This window comes from Actinia tenebrosa, unplaced genomic scaffold, assembly GCF_029948245.1.
Source record: "Actinia tenebrosa isolate PJP-AT-01 unplaced genomic scaffold, QUT_ActTen_1.0 PGA_scaffold3__52_contigs__length_22856419, whole genome shotgun sequence".
Taxonomy (NCBI): domain Eukaryota; kingdom Metazoa; phylum Cnidaria; class Anthozoa; order Actiniaria; family Actiniidae; genus Actinia; species Actinia tenebrosa.
In genome coordinates, this window is record NW_028292580.1 from 13,515,972 (window position 1) to 13,532,569 (window position 16,598).

Consider the following 16,598-nt stretch of genomic DNA (forward strand, 5'->3'; position numbering starts at 1 on the left):
TCACATGCAATTATAAAAATAATACAAGGGAATGACACAGGTCATGACCTGAAAAAAGAGCTGTTTCAGTTGCAGGGACAATGAAGCAAAGTTCCTCACATTTATTGCAGACAATGATTACTTTAATTGTTTTTTGTAGAGGACAGCAACATTTCGACTGCAAACTGCTAGTCTTTATCAAGCAATGGTGTAGACTGGATGGTGTGAATAATCAATAAGTATCATATTTTATTAGAATAATATTTTTCATTCTATAATGATAATTTTTTTCTTGGTTCTCAGTTGCTGGAGAAATTTCCAAAACCAATGCTCAATATACATGAAATTGTCTTTTATTAATAAATTGCTTCAATAAATGAAGTACAAAATAGCAATTTTTCTACACAATTGATAAAATCATAGTTGTGACAAGATAGAATTTTACCTATACCCCAAATCAATTTTAAATCTCAGATCCCAAATTACTTAATTTTACAATTTCTTTAAACCCATACCCTGTCACGACCCTGATGTAGTATTAGTTAATTATCAGATTATGATCACTGAAATATGGAATTGCTCAACAGGTCTTCTAATAAATTTAAAACTTCACAATAAATAAATATGCACACAAAATCAAACAAATGATTTCCACCATGACCATACAAGTTATGATTATAAATGTATGTATTTTTTTACATGACCATTAATGGAGGGCTGGTGAAAATAACATATAATTAAGGATGACCAATTTTTGTTCAAAAAAGGAGAAATTCTGGTAAATTCATGATAAACAATGTGCTTTGTGCAATCAGGAAAATTTAAGCACCAGATACCTTGTTATTATGCACATAGCCACTGCCAAGCTTTAAATAGGAATAGTTTCAAAATAGATGTTACTTTATATAGGAATTTATTTTTACAAAGTTCAAAGACTGGTAGACCTTAACTAGGTACAACATTAACAGAAGATTGAGAGCTGTCAATTATGCCCTAAATTTTTATATTAGGCCAACAACTTTATGCACCTTATAGTACATAATAAGGTCTTAAACTCTTTTACCCATATGCAAAGGAAAATCATAAGATTCTTTGTTAGAGTGCACACCATATATCTATGAAATAGTTACTAGCTATGTAATGCCTAAACGTATTTAGTTATCAACTCATAACTTGTCAACTAAGAAATCATTCAGACACGAACCAAATGTACACACATAGAGGTATTTGCTTTCATTTCTAATGTTCTGTTCCAGAGATCTCTACTATTCTGTAAAAAATAGCTGCAAATAGACAATAAATCTTTGATTTTGTTTCATGGATATATGGCGCACACTCTACCATGTAAAGCATCCTCGCTTTTTAGATCTAACAGCTAGAAAATGTCTATGTAATCTGTTCAAACCTAACCACTGCACATTTCGCAAGCTTCTGGGTTGTCACGTCTACACGCCTCAGCAGCTTTAGCTCTTTCCTTTTCCTTGTTAGACTCATTATTGGAAGAACTTTCTTTGGTCTTTTTGGCCAAGGCAGCTTGATCTACTGTGAACTGGATAGCATTGGCTGCTGGCTTGGTTCTTAAGTAGTACATTCCTGTTTTAAGACCCTGGTGAGAATAAGCAAAGGTCAAAATAATGCATTCTCAGATGCACCAGAGCTTACTTTTTAAAATAAAAGCTGGTCAATGGACAACATCCAGCTAAAATGGCACATTCTTCACTATTTTCAACAAGTTTCATGACTGCTCTTTAAAAAAAATCAATACATATGGTTAAAATGACAATACAAACAGTACATTGGTCTTCCAATCAATAGTCCCCTTCACAGTACCCTGCACCATCTTGAAAGGTAGCCGAGCCTTTGCATCGATGCGAGATGAACGGTGAGCTTGCAATGATAGAGACCTTTTTTTAACACCTTGGACAATTATTCACAGGTCTCTATCATTACAAGCTCACCGTTCATCTCACTTCAATGAACAGCGTGGCTACCTTTCAAGGTGGCACAGAGAACTGTGAAGGGGACTATTAAACAAAATCTAATCAAACAATAGAGGTGCTTTACTATGGGGCAATAAAAAAGCTGGTTCCAAATGGCCAGAATTGGCACTTGTTGCCAAACACCTGTTGGTTTTGTCCACTTAACTGGTTACATACTGATCAATCTTGCAAGAAATGCAGTATGGCCAAGCTAAAAATCCATGTGGGTTGCAACATGGTAGTCCTGTAGTTATTTACAAAACTCACATACCTTTTTCCATCCATAGAAATGCATGCTTGACAGGTTGCCAAAGTTTGGCTGTGCAATGAAGACATTAAATGACTGGCTCTGATCAATGTATGCTCCTCTGTCTGCAGCCATGTCTATGAGGGTTCTTTGCTTGATCTCCCATACTGTCTTGTAAAGACCTTTGATTTCATCAGGGATCTCTTTGATTTCCTGTTGTATTGTAATAATTCACTTATTAGTTATTTGATTACATCACAATAGTCACCAGTGTATATTATATTATATAAGGATGCTCAGCTAAGAAGATAGAGTTACCGACTGCACGTGTAGTTTAAGTTAGCACAAGTCAATTGAGAATAGAAACCAAGAACATGAGATACAAAATTTCCTATAATTGATAAGAGAATAGGTGTTCAGTTGATCCAATTAGTAGTCTCATTTTTTTGTTTTTTTTTTTTTGTTGTCACATTGGAGATTTGTTCACATGATGGGATGTTTGGATACAACCTTGCGAAAGACGATTTTATTCTACTTCTGCAACATTTTGCAGAAGGTTTAGCTAATATGCCTAATCCACTGTTTTCCCGTTTCAGACCATGTGTTATTCCCTAGAGTATAATTTCTTTGTTTAATTGTTACCTATAATTTCCATATCCAAGGATACTTTAATACTAAAAAATAGAACCAAAATATATTTTGGCAAAATGCAATCATGCCTCTGCAAGTGTTCTGTATTTCTTACCTGAATTGACCCATTGTTAGCAATTAGCTCGTTTTTCATGTCATCATTCCATAAACCCATCTCAGTTAGGTCTTTGAGTAGATGGTGATTCACAATCTACGATAGAAAAAAAAATTAGCCTACATACCAAATTGACCACAATATATAAACATTATTAAATAAATGAAAGAACAAAAGGAATAAAAGAAAACACCTTTTGATAAGAAAATAATAATAATAAATAGAGGATATTACATGGGTGCGCGGAAATACGAAATTTATCTTCTCGTGTTGAAAAGGTCTCTCACAAGAGAGCGCAGCGAACGAGTGAGAGATTTTCAACACGAGAAGATAAATTGCATATCTCCAAGCGCCCATGTAATATTATTTAATATAATATTATATAATTATCAATGAAAGTATGTTTTGGCTTTTTCAGGCAATTCTTTCCGTGTATTTTTGAATAGCCATCGCAATGGTGTTATTTTCACACTTGAAAATAACATGTTATTTTCACGTGTGAAGATATCAATTTTTCGAAATAGAGAAAAATAGATATTTCATAGGTAAATATATAATAAATAAAAATATTTTACCTGAAACTCGCCAGAAAGTACCCTTCGTGAATAGATGTTACTAGTGTAAGGTTCAATCGACTCATTGTTACCAAGAATCTGAGCAGTTGATGCTGTCGGCATGGGAGCCAGAAGAAGACTGTTGCGCAAGCCTTGCCTATAGTTAAATACGATTAAGTATCGGTAAGTAAAGTCATAAAAAAATAAATGATAAATTTGAAGGTAACATCAATTCAAGTCCTACGTTTTGATTTTCTTCTTAAGGGCTTCCCAGTCCCAAAGGTTGGATGGTGTTACACCCCATAAATCATACTGCAAAATCTGAAGTAAGAAAGATGAAAACAATAATTATTAGTAACTTAATAAATTTTGCTAATGACCTTAAAATCTTTATTTTTCCCTATCAAGGTCATGGAAAGACTGTCTGACATCCACAATCTTTGTCACATCACAATATTATATGATAATAAACAGTACATTTACTGCTAACAGACAACACTGCTGGGGTTTATGTAGAGGAGGGGGTGGGGGTGTACACCTACCCTAGATTAACTCCCTAGATGAGCTAAGTATCTTTTGATGGAGAATGACTTGATGTGCATACTATTAAAATGCCTGCACTACAGTCCTACAACTACAATCAACTACTTTCTCTGGTGTTGTAATTTATTTTTCTTACCCCTTGGCTGGCAGGTGAGCCTTCGTATGTTGAATATGGTCCATCTTTGGCTGCTAGTTCAGATGATGCCTGCAAGAAAGGGATTTACTAACAATTACTACTTTGTATACCAGTATATGAGAATATATATAAACTATATTTAATATATACAGTATGAGTGGCAGTGTTGTATCAGAGATACAAACTTGAGGCATAGCCGAGCGTTTGTATATCGGATACAACACGAACACTGTAGATTGCTTGTCAAACGTCTAGGTTAGTTCCTTTGTGTTTCACTAAAATTTTCAAAATTTAAGTGAATCTGGCCAAGAAAATCCAACTTAAAGTTTATGCAAAATGAACACAATTTTGTATCAGATTTACAGCACTTATCTTGGTCGTGATTTCTGTTGTGTTTTCCTCATGAATTATTAATGAATTTGATAAATATATATAAACTATTTGTATACTTTGTGTTGTCATTTTTCTCTGATAACAGTTATAACATACCCATATGCATCATGATGCGAATCATTTTTTACACCTTTTTCATAATTATAAGACCCAGACAACCAGCTATAATTTAGACAAATGAGTTTTTTCAAATTTCCAGCAATCTGAGTTAGGAATTTGGAGGCCAAAAACCAGACATTTTGGGATGAGTTGTTCATGAAATATGAAACTGGGTGTAACATTAGGGAGATTCTCTAAGTGTAGAATGTACATAACTCACAGTGTCACTGTACTTACCTCTAGTGCTGCATAATAAAGAGTTTCAAAGATATCTCTGTTTAGCTTTTGTGCTTTTTCACTGTCAAAAGGATAACGCATCAGGATAAAGGCATCAGCCAAACCCTGAACACCAATACCAATTGGTCTGTGTCTCATGTTTGAGGTCCTGGCCTGCAAAGACAAAAACAATGGTTAGTACTTTTTAAAGGAAGCTGATATGCATTTTTCAGCAGCTCACTCATCTCATTTTAAATGGCTGTAGTTCCTGTTACAGACCTCTGTTCAACTAGCCACTTTTGTGATGAACCACTACCACTTAATGAATTTAGACCAGATATGGGTTATGGGGAAATCAGAGCTGTTGCAGCCACACCCTGGTAATGTCACTAGATTATTTACTGAGCATTTTTTTGCCATCTAGACTTACACACACAAAAAAACTAGGGCTACATCTGCAGCAAGACAACATCTTAATAAAATATAGGAAAGCATTTCCAAAAAATCTGCATTTAAGTATTTTGATGTGAAAATAATAGATGATTTTTTCCCTGCTTTGTCCACCAAAAACAATGCATTCAGTTGAAAAAGCTTGGATGTATGGTTAGAGCAGAATCTGCATGACTGAAATGGCATGGCACAGTCATGAGTGAGCACCTCCCAAGTGTGAAGAGAGTACAAATTGTACAAGATGCATTAATTAAGAGATCATTTAATAGCCAAATTGTGGGCATTATTCATATTATCACCAGTATTTTTTGTTACCTCAGGTACAGGGTAGTAATTGACATCTATGATCTTGTTCAGATTGCGAGTGACAACCTTAGAAATAAGAATGCATACACAAGCTTAGAAAAGCAGACAAAATGTTTATACCTATTTCAAAAAAATGGTTAACCAAAGGAGATAGGAGATAGCTGACATATTCCAAAATCGAAAGGAATAATGGTGCCATCCAAACATGCATATTATTAAAGTGCTTATAAGCCTTTACACAATATTTTCAGAATTGATTCTTTAAATAGTGAATAGTTGATTGTGAAAATAATTTGTCATATGAATGTCGAGTCTTTGAGATACAAAGGTTTATATTTCCAATATGTTAATGACTATGACGTAACATAAGGGATTTGAGTTATTTTGTGGCAACTTTTAATATTGAACGCTGGACATATCTTGAAAACAAATTTGTAAGAACCTTTACGCGAGTCACGAGTAAAAGGGTGATGCTTTTAAAATACTGTATTCCAGAATGAGTGCAGTGTTGTATATTAAATGGTCCCTTATGTTACGTCATAGTCAGTAACATATTGGGAATATAAACCCTTCATATCTTAAAGACCCGACATTCAAATGACGAAATATTTTCACGATCAACAATCCACTATCTAAAGAATCAATTCTGAAAATATTGCGCAAAGGCTTATAAGCACTTTAAGATCTTTAGAATGACTTTGACAACTATAAGCAAGGCAATTAACATAAACAGCAAACTTAGTAAGACTTACTTTTGTGACTTCATACAGCTTCTTGAAGTCAAATTCTGGGGTTGTTTTGTCTGTCTTGACAAATCTATTAAGAGCTATTGAAGCCAAATTACACACAGCAACCTGTAAGAAATATAGACCATTTTAGGGAAACAATGTGACAACCAATAAAGTGTTATTCCAAATGGAAAAGATGAGTGTCTTACACTAGACATTTACCAAAATACATGCATATTACATGATTAAGCTTGTATGACAGAATCCAGTCAAAATGACTGCATTGGAAAGTTGATGAAGGCCCAGTGGAGTCCATCCATTGTTGAGCCTGTTGTGTTAAGGGTTGCCTCTTATTTAATTAGCATATTTATTGTATCTCAACCTTACCTCGTCAGGACTACTATATTCTACAATTTCTGTACATAGGTTACTGCATTTGATTGTGCCAAGGTTCTGGAAGATAAACCATTTCATTTGTTTAGTCATATGAGGTATATCCTAATTTATGAGGAACAAGTCCCGAATTCCTGGGGAGGGGGTAGGGGGTACATATTTGCTATATGGGTATGTGCCACCAAACAGGGTATGGTTTTCATTAATTCTACTCTGGAACAGGGTATGAATTTTAGTGATTTTTTACTATGGCACAGGGTCAGGGTTCAGAGAGCTTATATAGCAGCACATCCCTACCCTAAACGGGCAAGAGTACCCCCGGGGACGAAGTGCAAAGTATCAAACTTCCAAATAACAAATCACATTCAAAGAAATATTTTAGCTACCTTTTGGTTGCTTTTCTTGTTACAGGAATCCTTATATAACATGTATGGAGTCCCTGTTTCTATCTGAGATTCCAGAATAGCAAACCAAAGCTTCTGGGCTTTTACTTGTTTGATAAACTTTCCTTGCTGTTCATAACTGCAATATAAGAAAATGTACACTTTTAATGAATTGTATATGGTGTAGCAGTTCTATTCCTGAACTTGAGATAAAGTGACAAGAGTTACTTTGTCTGATCTCTCCCTTCACAAGGATTTTCTTTGTTTTTCTTTCTTCCTGACTTAGATCAGCCCATAGGTTATTTCAGCCTTCAATAAACTGATAATGAGTGGATCCAATTTTTTCTCTCTTAGAAAGCATTGGAAGTTAATGGGTTAACTGTTGGACTGTACCTTTTATAGAGCTCTTCAAACTCTTCTCCATAGCAATCTTGTAGTCCTGGACATTCATTAGGGCACATCAGACTCCAAATGCCATCCTCTTCCACTCTTTTCATAAAGAGATCTGGCACCCACAGTGCATAGAACAAATCTCGAGCCCGCTGTTTGAATTAAAAAACAGAATTCTGTAACTTAAGTTAATGATAGCAGTAGTGACAATGGTAGTAGTTGCATTGATGATGGTGGTGGCAGTGGTAGTGATGGTGGTAGTGGTAGTGATGGTGGTAGTGGTAGTGATGGTGGTAGTAGTAGTGATGGTACAGTGGTATTGAAGGTAGCACTGACGCTGGTAGTGATGAGGCAGTGGTAGTTGTGATGGTGGTAGTTGTTGTATCATGTTAATTTATGCTAATTTATGTAAGCACGAAGCATGCGCACAAGAGCATATAGGCCACAAGGTGGAATAAAAAACATGGTTGACAAGAACTCAAACTAGTCATCTTTATTAGACAATAACGCTACAGTAGTGATTGTGGTATTAGTAATGTTGTTTAGGCTAGGTAGCAGTTACAGTAGAAATAGTAATAATGGCAGTAGCGATGGTGCAATAACTAGTTAGTGATATTGTTTAATTTCAGCAATATTGAAATTTTCAACAGTGTCAGTAACAGGTCAGTAGCAATTGAAGATGGCAAGGTACATTGTTACTAGTAGTCATGGTTATGTCATTAGAATCAGTAGAAAATGAAGTAATATGTAGTCCTGGATCAATACCTGTTCTTCTTTGCCAGTGTTTTTCCTCAGATCAAGAAACTCAAAGATATCTGCATGCCATGGTTCCAGGTAAATGGCAAAAGCACCTGGACGCTTGTTACCTCCTTGGTCTACATATCTTGCTGTGCTGTCGTACACCCTCAAGAGTGGTACAAGACCGTTTGATACGCCATTTGTCTGCATCAAACAAAAGTTTCTTATAACTTTTATTACTTTATTCTAAGCTTATTAATGCACCCCCATTATAAATTACTAAAAGCCCTTAAAACATTCACATATTATTAAAACATCTTGCAGACAAAACATTCAACTCCTTTTTGGGAGAGTTTATGCAGTGTTGGTGGCCCAGTTCATTATCCCCTTACACTCTGCAATGCACAAAAATCAAAAACAAGCATTGCCAGTGCAAGAAACAATAGGCCTATCCCGAATTTGCTTGACTGACCACGAAACAATGGTTTGAAGTCGAGACTGAACTTGATTCTTTTATTCATCAAGTTCAACCTCGAATTGAAACCATTGTTTCGTAATCAGTCAAGCAAATTCGGGATAGGTCTATTGCAACCAATGATAGCTTTACCAGTAAGAAATGGGTAAGATGAAGCCAAATTCTAAATTCAATTCAATATTAGAAAAGATTACAAAACTTACCCCTGCAATGTAGCTTCCAGATGCTCTAATACAGTGAATATTAAGCCCAATGCCACCTGCATTCTTCGATATCAGTGCACAGGTCTTTAATGTGTCATAAATCCCTTCAATACTGTCATCTGACATCGTCAACAGGAAACAACTTGACATTTGCGGCCGGTTTGTTCCAGCATTAAAAAGAGTAGGTGACGCATGGGTAAACCACTTATCAGACATGAGATTGTAAGTTTCAATTGCTGCGTCGATATCTTCTCCATGGATACCAACAGAAACCCTCATTAACATGTGCTGGGGTCGTTCAGTAATTTTGCCATTGCATTTGAGCAAATAGGATCTGCTTAAAGTCTGCAAGTAAAACGTTTAATAAATATGACAAAATCTAATAAGATTTTTTTTCTTCAGGAAATTAGCTTGAAGTAAATAAAAATATATCTATCTTATCATTGGTGGGTTTTACAATCACAATGTTGGATGAATTAAACAAAAGATTCATCATTAGTGTTTTATTATATTATCCAACATGACCACTGTAGTAGTAAACCATGTCTACTCTTTTGACCCAAAAGGAATTTGAGGAATGTTGGGTGTGGTTTTTACCCTAGAAAAAAGCGGAAATGACGTCAAACATGAAAACGAGACAAGTTTACTACTGGCCGTGTCTTTTGTTATAATCCATTCTCTTTGGAATGATTGAAAACCAGTAATAAGAGATATTCACAACAATTTGAATTTTATCAAGATGGATATAATATATGAATATATACAGCCATTTGCAAAAATTATGGCCCTATCAAGTATACATACAAGTATATCAAAAGTATATCAGACACAACGGGATATCTTTCTTGATATTTTTTTCAGAAAGCCCTAGCGATAAACAACTCAGAAAAAATGTCTGGGATGATATCCCATAATTTTTGATATATATTGGAAGCGGCCATAAATTTTGCAAAAGGCTGTATATAATATATATATATAAAATAGATATATTTATAAAATAACTTCCTTGCATTATGTATAAATAATAATAATACAGAAATAATTAAAACAACAAATTCTTTCAACATATATATGCCCTACCTTGAAGCCAAAATAGTTGTATTGGTAGTCTCTATCATAGATAATCGCTGAATTAAGCCTCTGAAATTGGGAGCAAACGTTTATTCAGAAACACAGAACTTTCAAATTCAATACAGTTTATGTAGAAAATGTGTGAAATAGAAGCATTTTGTAACAATCAACATTGTGCTATAACCAAGATTTCTGGTTGGCAATTCAAAAGATAAAAAATATATGCAAACCAACCAAGCTAATTTCAAGTATCTCCCCTTCTTTGTATTAATGGTTCATATTAGTATTAATGGATACAGTATTATTGTTATTATCATCATCATCAGCTGCAGCAGCCGCAGTAGTGACTTACATCTGAATATTTTTGAATGATGTCATTGGTTTCCTTGGAGATCAAAGGAGAATGTTTATTATTCCTTGGATTAACATAATTGTACAAGTCCTCCATGACCTCTGTAAAATATAAACAATTTTGCATTATAGAAACAGCATTATCAATGAAACCTTCGAAAGAAGATCCAGGAATTTGAGAAGGTGAGACGTATCACTATTAAACAAAATCGCACCACAGACTAATCAAAACAAAACAAGTTTCAGGGGCATTGTCCCAATAAAATTCTTAAAATACAGCTTCCAGAAATTATATTTTCTTTGTTCTGGGATGTTTTGGACAACAACAACAACAACAACAACACACACACAAAAAATGCACCCCAAATTTAAAGAAAGGGCCACAGCCCTATTGCCCCCCCCCCCCCCCCTAAATCTGCTTATGACCTTTCTTTTGCAGATACACATATAGGCACACATTTATGGAAGCACCAGCTATAATTCCAATGAATCAAATACAATTTGAACCCAATTTTGAGTGAGATTCAGTTGTACTAACTCCAATCAATCTCCCCTAGATCTGCTCAGAAAGAGGTATTTGAATATGCTTACCACTGAAGACTTTTTTGGTCTCCTTGTGTAGGTTGGACACTTCTATTCGAGCAGCTAGTAATGCATAGTCTGGGTGCTTTGTGGTCATGGATGCAGCAATTTCTGCTGCAAGAGTGTCTAGTTCAGTGGTTTTTACTCCATTGTAAATTCCTTTGACGACTTTCAAAGTGATCTCGACCTATAACAATAATGTAATAGATCAGTAATTTGGAGATTCTGGTACCCAACAAAACTTGTCCTGTAACACCTGCATGTGATGCTACATGTGAAAATCTAATACAGCTAATATGGCTGCTGCATGAGAAAGGTCCAGGACAGGCACATTTACTTTTGATATCACTGAAACTCTCTGACCAGCATGAAAACATTTAATAATAAGGAACTCTTACATACATAACACATTGTATATGTATATAAGAGTTCCTTCTTCTCTTACAGCCTTCCCCCTCCCTTTTTTCCTGAGAAGAAAGGGTAACACCTAAACTGGGAATGCCTTGTTATTTTTCTTTGTGCTCTTTCTCTCACTTGTCCTATAAGAAGTGCATATACCACTAAAAAAAACTCAAAAAAAGTCTGCACAACCAATTTCTAATAACACTTGGGAGGAGAGAACTTATAGGACAGGGGCGGATCCAGGGGTGGTAATATAGGTGACTAGTTACCCCCCTTTTGCTCAAATTTCTCAGTATATTGTTAGTAACAGTCACTCCCCTTTTCCTCAAATTCCTGGTAAAACCTTTGTAATAGTCACCCCCTTCTCAAATTCCTGCATCGGCCCTTGTAGGAGTTGCAAATGAAAAACATAATACATGAAAATAAACCTCTTTAGTTTACAGGGTATTGCTTTTAATAAGATAATGCATAATTAATTTCAATGTTGAAATCATTTCAAAATTTGTCTGTTTTCCTCGAATACGTTTCAATACTTACATAATAGGTTCATTTCGCGCCAAGTATTCGGCGCGCTCTTATATATATCTTTCCCTTTTGTTTGCATAGTACCGAGCTAGCTAAATTGTATTTTTAAGGTATACCACAAGTTAAATCCATAGGTTTTTAAATTTCTATCGGAAAACTAAGATAAGTTTTAACATTACGAAACGATTAATGTCGAATTGAATGTTAACGTGAAAAATTAGTTGAGATCAGTTGCACACGATCATTGTATTGCAACGTATTTTCCCGCGCTAAAAATTCCTTTCTTCTTAAGTAGTCAATAAAAAACAAGCTACAGTTAGAAGAACGTTATAAATTTAAGTAAAGAGAGCAAATATGTAATTTTGTACTGGAAATTTGGTAAGAATCGAGACAAGATTTGAGAAGGTAAATGTACACATTTACGTACAAAAAACAAAGCAAAGGAGTTCAAAACACAACCGATTTTGCATGAAATCAAGGAATCTGCCAAAATATAACTCAAAAAAATCCTCGTACCTGTTAAATAGAGAATAAAGAAAGAGTAAGCAGTTGATTTTCAGAAACTACGATGAAAGTTTACCAATGTAAGATCTAAAGGGCATTTAGGTCTTTCTCATTTTCGCGCCAAATCCTCAATGAACTACGAAGGCATTTTGATTTCTCCTTCAAAATCATAACTTACCGGCTCAACAAATTCATTCTTCAGCCCATAGCACAACTTGCTGACTCTAGAGGTGATTTTATCCAAAAGAACTGGCTGAGATTCTCCATCTGAAAAAGAAAAAAAATCATAAGCGCGCGAACTGATGAACCAAGATGGCGGCCATGAATGGCCTCAGCACTTGAATTATTTTAAATACGTACTTCTTTTGATGACAACAAGTCCTGTTCCCTCGTCTTTTTTGCCTTGCCTAGACATTATATTTGCCAAAAAAAGACAAAAACTACAGAAAGAAAGAGAGAAATGATACTACAAACCTTCCTACAGAACGACAACGAGAGGAATGAAGAAATATTAGATTTGTAAAATGAGTGTTCCCGCGTTTCAGCAGCTTAACCAATAGGATTGCGTTATAGAACAAAAGAAAACCATTTAAGGATAAGTACTTTTAACACGTGACGTCGTCGTCATTGAATAGGGTTCTTTTTGACTTAAGATGTCGATCAAATCAACCAAATCAATGGTAATTTAATTAATCGTATCCTATAATGAAAATAAATTCTGTAATATACGCCAGGTTCTTGTTATATTTTATATTTTCTTTTTTTTTTCAAGAAAAAAACCTGAGAGAACACTTGCAGGATGTTTTATTTTTGCTTGTCCTATTCAAATGTTTTATTTAATTTATCACATCTTATATTCATTTATATTTTTACAAATTACAGGTACAATTTGTATTGTGGGGTGTGGTGGCGACATAAGGTAACTAAGTTCACTCAAGAAAAAGACCATTTCCTCAGCTTTTTAAGAAAAATGATAATGGTATATATGAAATGTGTTTTTGTCACTCGGTAAAGATCTATATGTTAAGTGTATGCTACATCTAATCTAATCCGCTTATACACTCGATGTAGCATACACTTAACATATAGATAATGGTATACTTTTCATAACTAGTCCCCCCTGAATGCCATTTCATGTACTTCAATGGTGGCTCTGGGTTCTTGAGTAAGCACTATTTATAAACATACAATTTATGGCCCATTAGAAAATGAAAATGAAATGCCTCTAAACCTTTTTTTTTTGTGTGATAATTGTGGTTTTACAGAACTAGCCTTTTTACAGTACTAGGCCAGTTTGTTCAAAGGTCTTATTAAGAGTTAACCCAGGATTAACTCTATAGGTCTTATTAAGAGTTAACCCAGGATTAGCACTAATCGGGCTTTGAACAACTGGGCCCTAGAGTGCAAACAATATAACTGTGAAACTTTAGTAATACTAAACAGCACAATTTCATGCAAATTCCATTGTTTTCTATTGTTTAATTAGCACTATTTTGTACTATTTAGTAATTAGTGTTTCATGGATTAATTGTTTGTACTCTATTGACTTGTAAAAAAATTATTTATTGTGTAATCTTATAATATTTTAGCACATAAGAAAATGAAAACATTTTTGTTATTTAACTTTAATTTTTTTGTGATAAAAAATATCTAATATTGAAATTTACAGGTCAATAAAACTAGCCTTTTATATTGACTTATAAAACATTGATTAATCGTGCAATAATCTATACTTATTTTTTAACATTTAATTTATGTTAGAGCAGATTTCTGTGCAAAAATAATAACAGCATGGTGACACCGTCGCATTATTAGGTACAGTATTCTGTAGTATTGACATAGCTATATAGCTGTACCATATATATTTTACTACTATAAATGGATCCTGATCACATGGCACAATGTATATTTTATGAGAATAAAAAACTTTGTTTGACTGCATTACCTCACCTTGAAGTGCTTGAATGTAAGACTATGTAGGGGGAAATCTTTCATTTAAGTCAACATTTATGGCTACAACATGAGAAAGGTCCATATTATTGGGATAAGTCTTAAGAAAAACCGTTGTTGTTGGCATCTGACATTTTGTCAGTCTTGATGATAATCATCTTTAGAGTTAAGTTAGAAGTTAAGTAAAAAATGATAAGAACTGAACAACAGCGTTCTCAAGACTACATGTTGCGACCTAGATATTTTATACAGTGGAGCTAATATAAGTCCCTTTCATAGCATATCTTTTTTATATTTACCTGTTTAGTGTATTAATAATGAATTTCAATTTTTTCTTGGTGTTTGATTGAAAATTTCCATGATATGTTCAAGAGCTGTTTTTAATTTACAACATGCACTTTGCTGAGCATTGAAGCCTGCAATGAGGACTTCACCAAAAAATAAAACATGCATTTGCTCGACAGTCTCTACTGTGGTACCTGTCTTGGACTTTCTCACACCTATTCCCTCCCTCTCTTTTCTTTGAAGATCGCCGTGCAAATGCAGGCTACCAAAAATCTACTTATTATATATTTAATCTACATGCTAGCTTGTCCACATACAGTGCATAATTAAGGTTGGTTAATATTGTTCAGTCATTCAATAAACAGCAACACAAGCATGCTGCACATAAACCCCATAAGAAGCACTCTTCTCCACTAGTATCTCTTCTTCTTCTTTGGTCTTCATACACGTAGACAGTGTCAGGCTGTTGGGTGTAAACTGTTGTTCCACCTTGATGGGGAGGTCCATACTGTGGTCCATATTGCTGTTGTGGATAAGGTGAGTACTGTGGCGGTGGTGGGTTAAAGCCAGGAGGAGGAGGCCCTTGCTGATAAGGACCAGAGGGAGGATAAGGGCCAGGGGGAGGATAGGCAGGATTGTAAGGCTGTTGGTAACTCATCTTTTTAAGTTAAATTAAGTCTATGAATACGTAATGTTCCTTCGGTATGAACGGCTTCAGTATCTCTTCAAGTATCTCTAAATTGAGAGCCGTGTCAAAATGGCCTGAAATTAAATAAATCCTTCATCAGAGGAAGAAATTAATACCACCTGGTTAAATTATTAAGCCTAAATAGCGATAGATCTTGACGACAGCCATAATTACGATAAATAAGCTTAGAAGCAAGGTAATAAAGCATGAATTTCTTCATCGATCTCTGTGGCAGAAACCGAGAACACAACACTAGTAGTTTTATTATACATAGTAATTAAATCTACTCACTTCGAAAAGAAACCAGTTTCGTGTTTTAAGTCCTTTTTGCTGGGATTTTATAGGTGTTACTTACAACCTATCTTGTTTGCTTCTTCTTCGGCCGTATGTTTATTGCAACAGCTCACTTGCGTCACTAACATTACGTCATATATATTTCCATAAGTCCTTTCTTCAGCACGTAGGCATTTTGTCTGTGCATGCGTGCAAATATAAGTTTTAATAGAAAAACCGCTGAATTGAGCCTGCAGAGATTGCCCAAGATGGCGGAATACTTTCTGTCTAACAGCGCTTGTTTACTAGTTCTCTGTGTCTTTTGGAGACCATTTAAAACGCTATCGAATGAATATTTTATTGCTTATGAAAAAGGTTGTCGCTAAGTCGTTATTTTACTCTTTATTTTAATAAAATCATGTAGAAATTTCAACGTTGAGAACGAGAGATTAGTGTTGAAAGGCGCTAAAATAGATAGAGGTAAGGGAGGTAACTCGGTTAATTCTTTCTTAATGACAAGGTTGATGGTTCATTTCTAAATTAAGTTAACCTACAATCACCGCGTTGGGGTAGAGTCGTGAATAATTATTATTTCACTGTACAAGTACTGTACTTGTTTTCTCCTTGCAAGCATATTTGAAAGTGGTTAGAATCATAGAAAATTCTCTAACTGGTAAAATTTCCTTTTTTACTCATGTTTCATGGTTAGACTAACTTAATATATAAGAGAAAGAAAAGGCCCAATAAAGTATATGTGCACTTGCTGTAAATCCTCTATTAAGCATCCCCTCTCGAATAAACCCCACCCCCCCCCCTTTCTAATAAGTAACCCCCTTTTTAAATAAAGAATTTTTTAAAGCCAAACCTTCCCAATTAAAGAAACATGTATACTGATTAAATGTGATTTATTAAAGCCTTGATAGTTCACCAACATGTTAAATCAAACTAATATGGCCCTTATTTTCGGTTGCATGACCTTCCCACTTCAGTTTTTCCCACTCTGCACTCTA

General features: G+C 34.8%; 2 protein-coding genes across 2 annotated transcripts; both read right to left on the minus strand.

The window, feature by feature from the left end:
• Nucleotides 1–316: 316 nt before the first annotated feature.
• LOC116297865 (ribonucleoside-diphosphate reductase large subunit) lies at nucleotides 317–12,900 on the minus strand. Its single transcript, XM_031706179.2, has 19 exons — nucleotides 12,753–12,900; nucleotides 12,571–12,659; nucleotides 10,971–11,148; nucleotides 10,381–10,481; nucleotides 10,038–10,097; nucleotides 8,958–9,302; nucleotides 8,307–8,483; nucleotides 7,545–7,693; nucleotides 7,155–7,290; nucleotides 6,763–6,828; nucleotides 6,400–6,501; nucleotides 5,657–5,713; nucleotides 4,913–5,065; nucleotides 4,184–4,252; nucleotides 3,749–3,825; nucleotides 3,526–3,661; nucleotides 2,951–3,046; nucleotides 2,230–2,418; nucleotides 317–1,585 (listed from the first exon to the last, which is right to left on the minus strand). The coding sequence occupies exons 1-19, from the start codon at nucleotides 12,805–12,807 to the stop codon at nucleotides 1,385–1,387; spliced, it is 2,436 nt and encodes an 811-aa protein (XP_031562039.1). The 5' UTR covers nucleotides 12,808–12,900; the 3' UTR covers nucleotides 317–1,384.
• Nucleotides 12,901–14,281: 1,381 nt separating this feature from the next.
• Nucleotides 14,282–15,728, minus strand: LOC116297869 (uncharacterized). Its single transcript, XM_089035614.1, has 2 exons — nucleotides 15,607–15,728; nucleotides 14,282–15,389 (listed from the first exon to the last, which is right to left on the minus strand). Exon 2 carries the CDS (start codon nucleotides 15,283–15,285, stop codon nucleotides 14,974–14,976), a length of 312 nt encoding a protein of 103 aa, XP_088891740.1. The 5' UTR covers nucleotides 15,286–15,389; nucleotides 15,607–15,728; the 3' UTR covers nucleotides 14,282–14,973.
• Nucleotides 15,729–16,598: the final 870 nt, after the last annotated feature.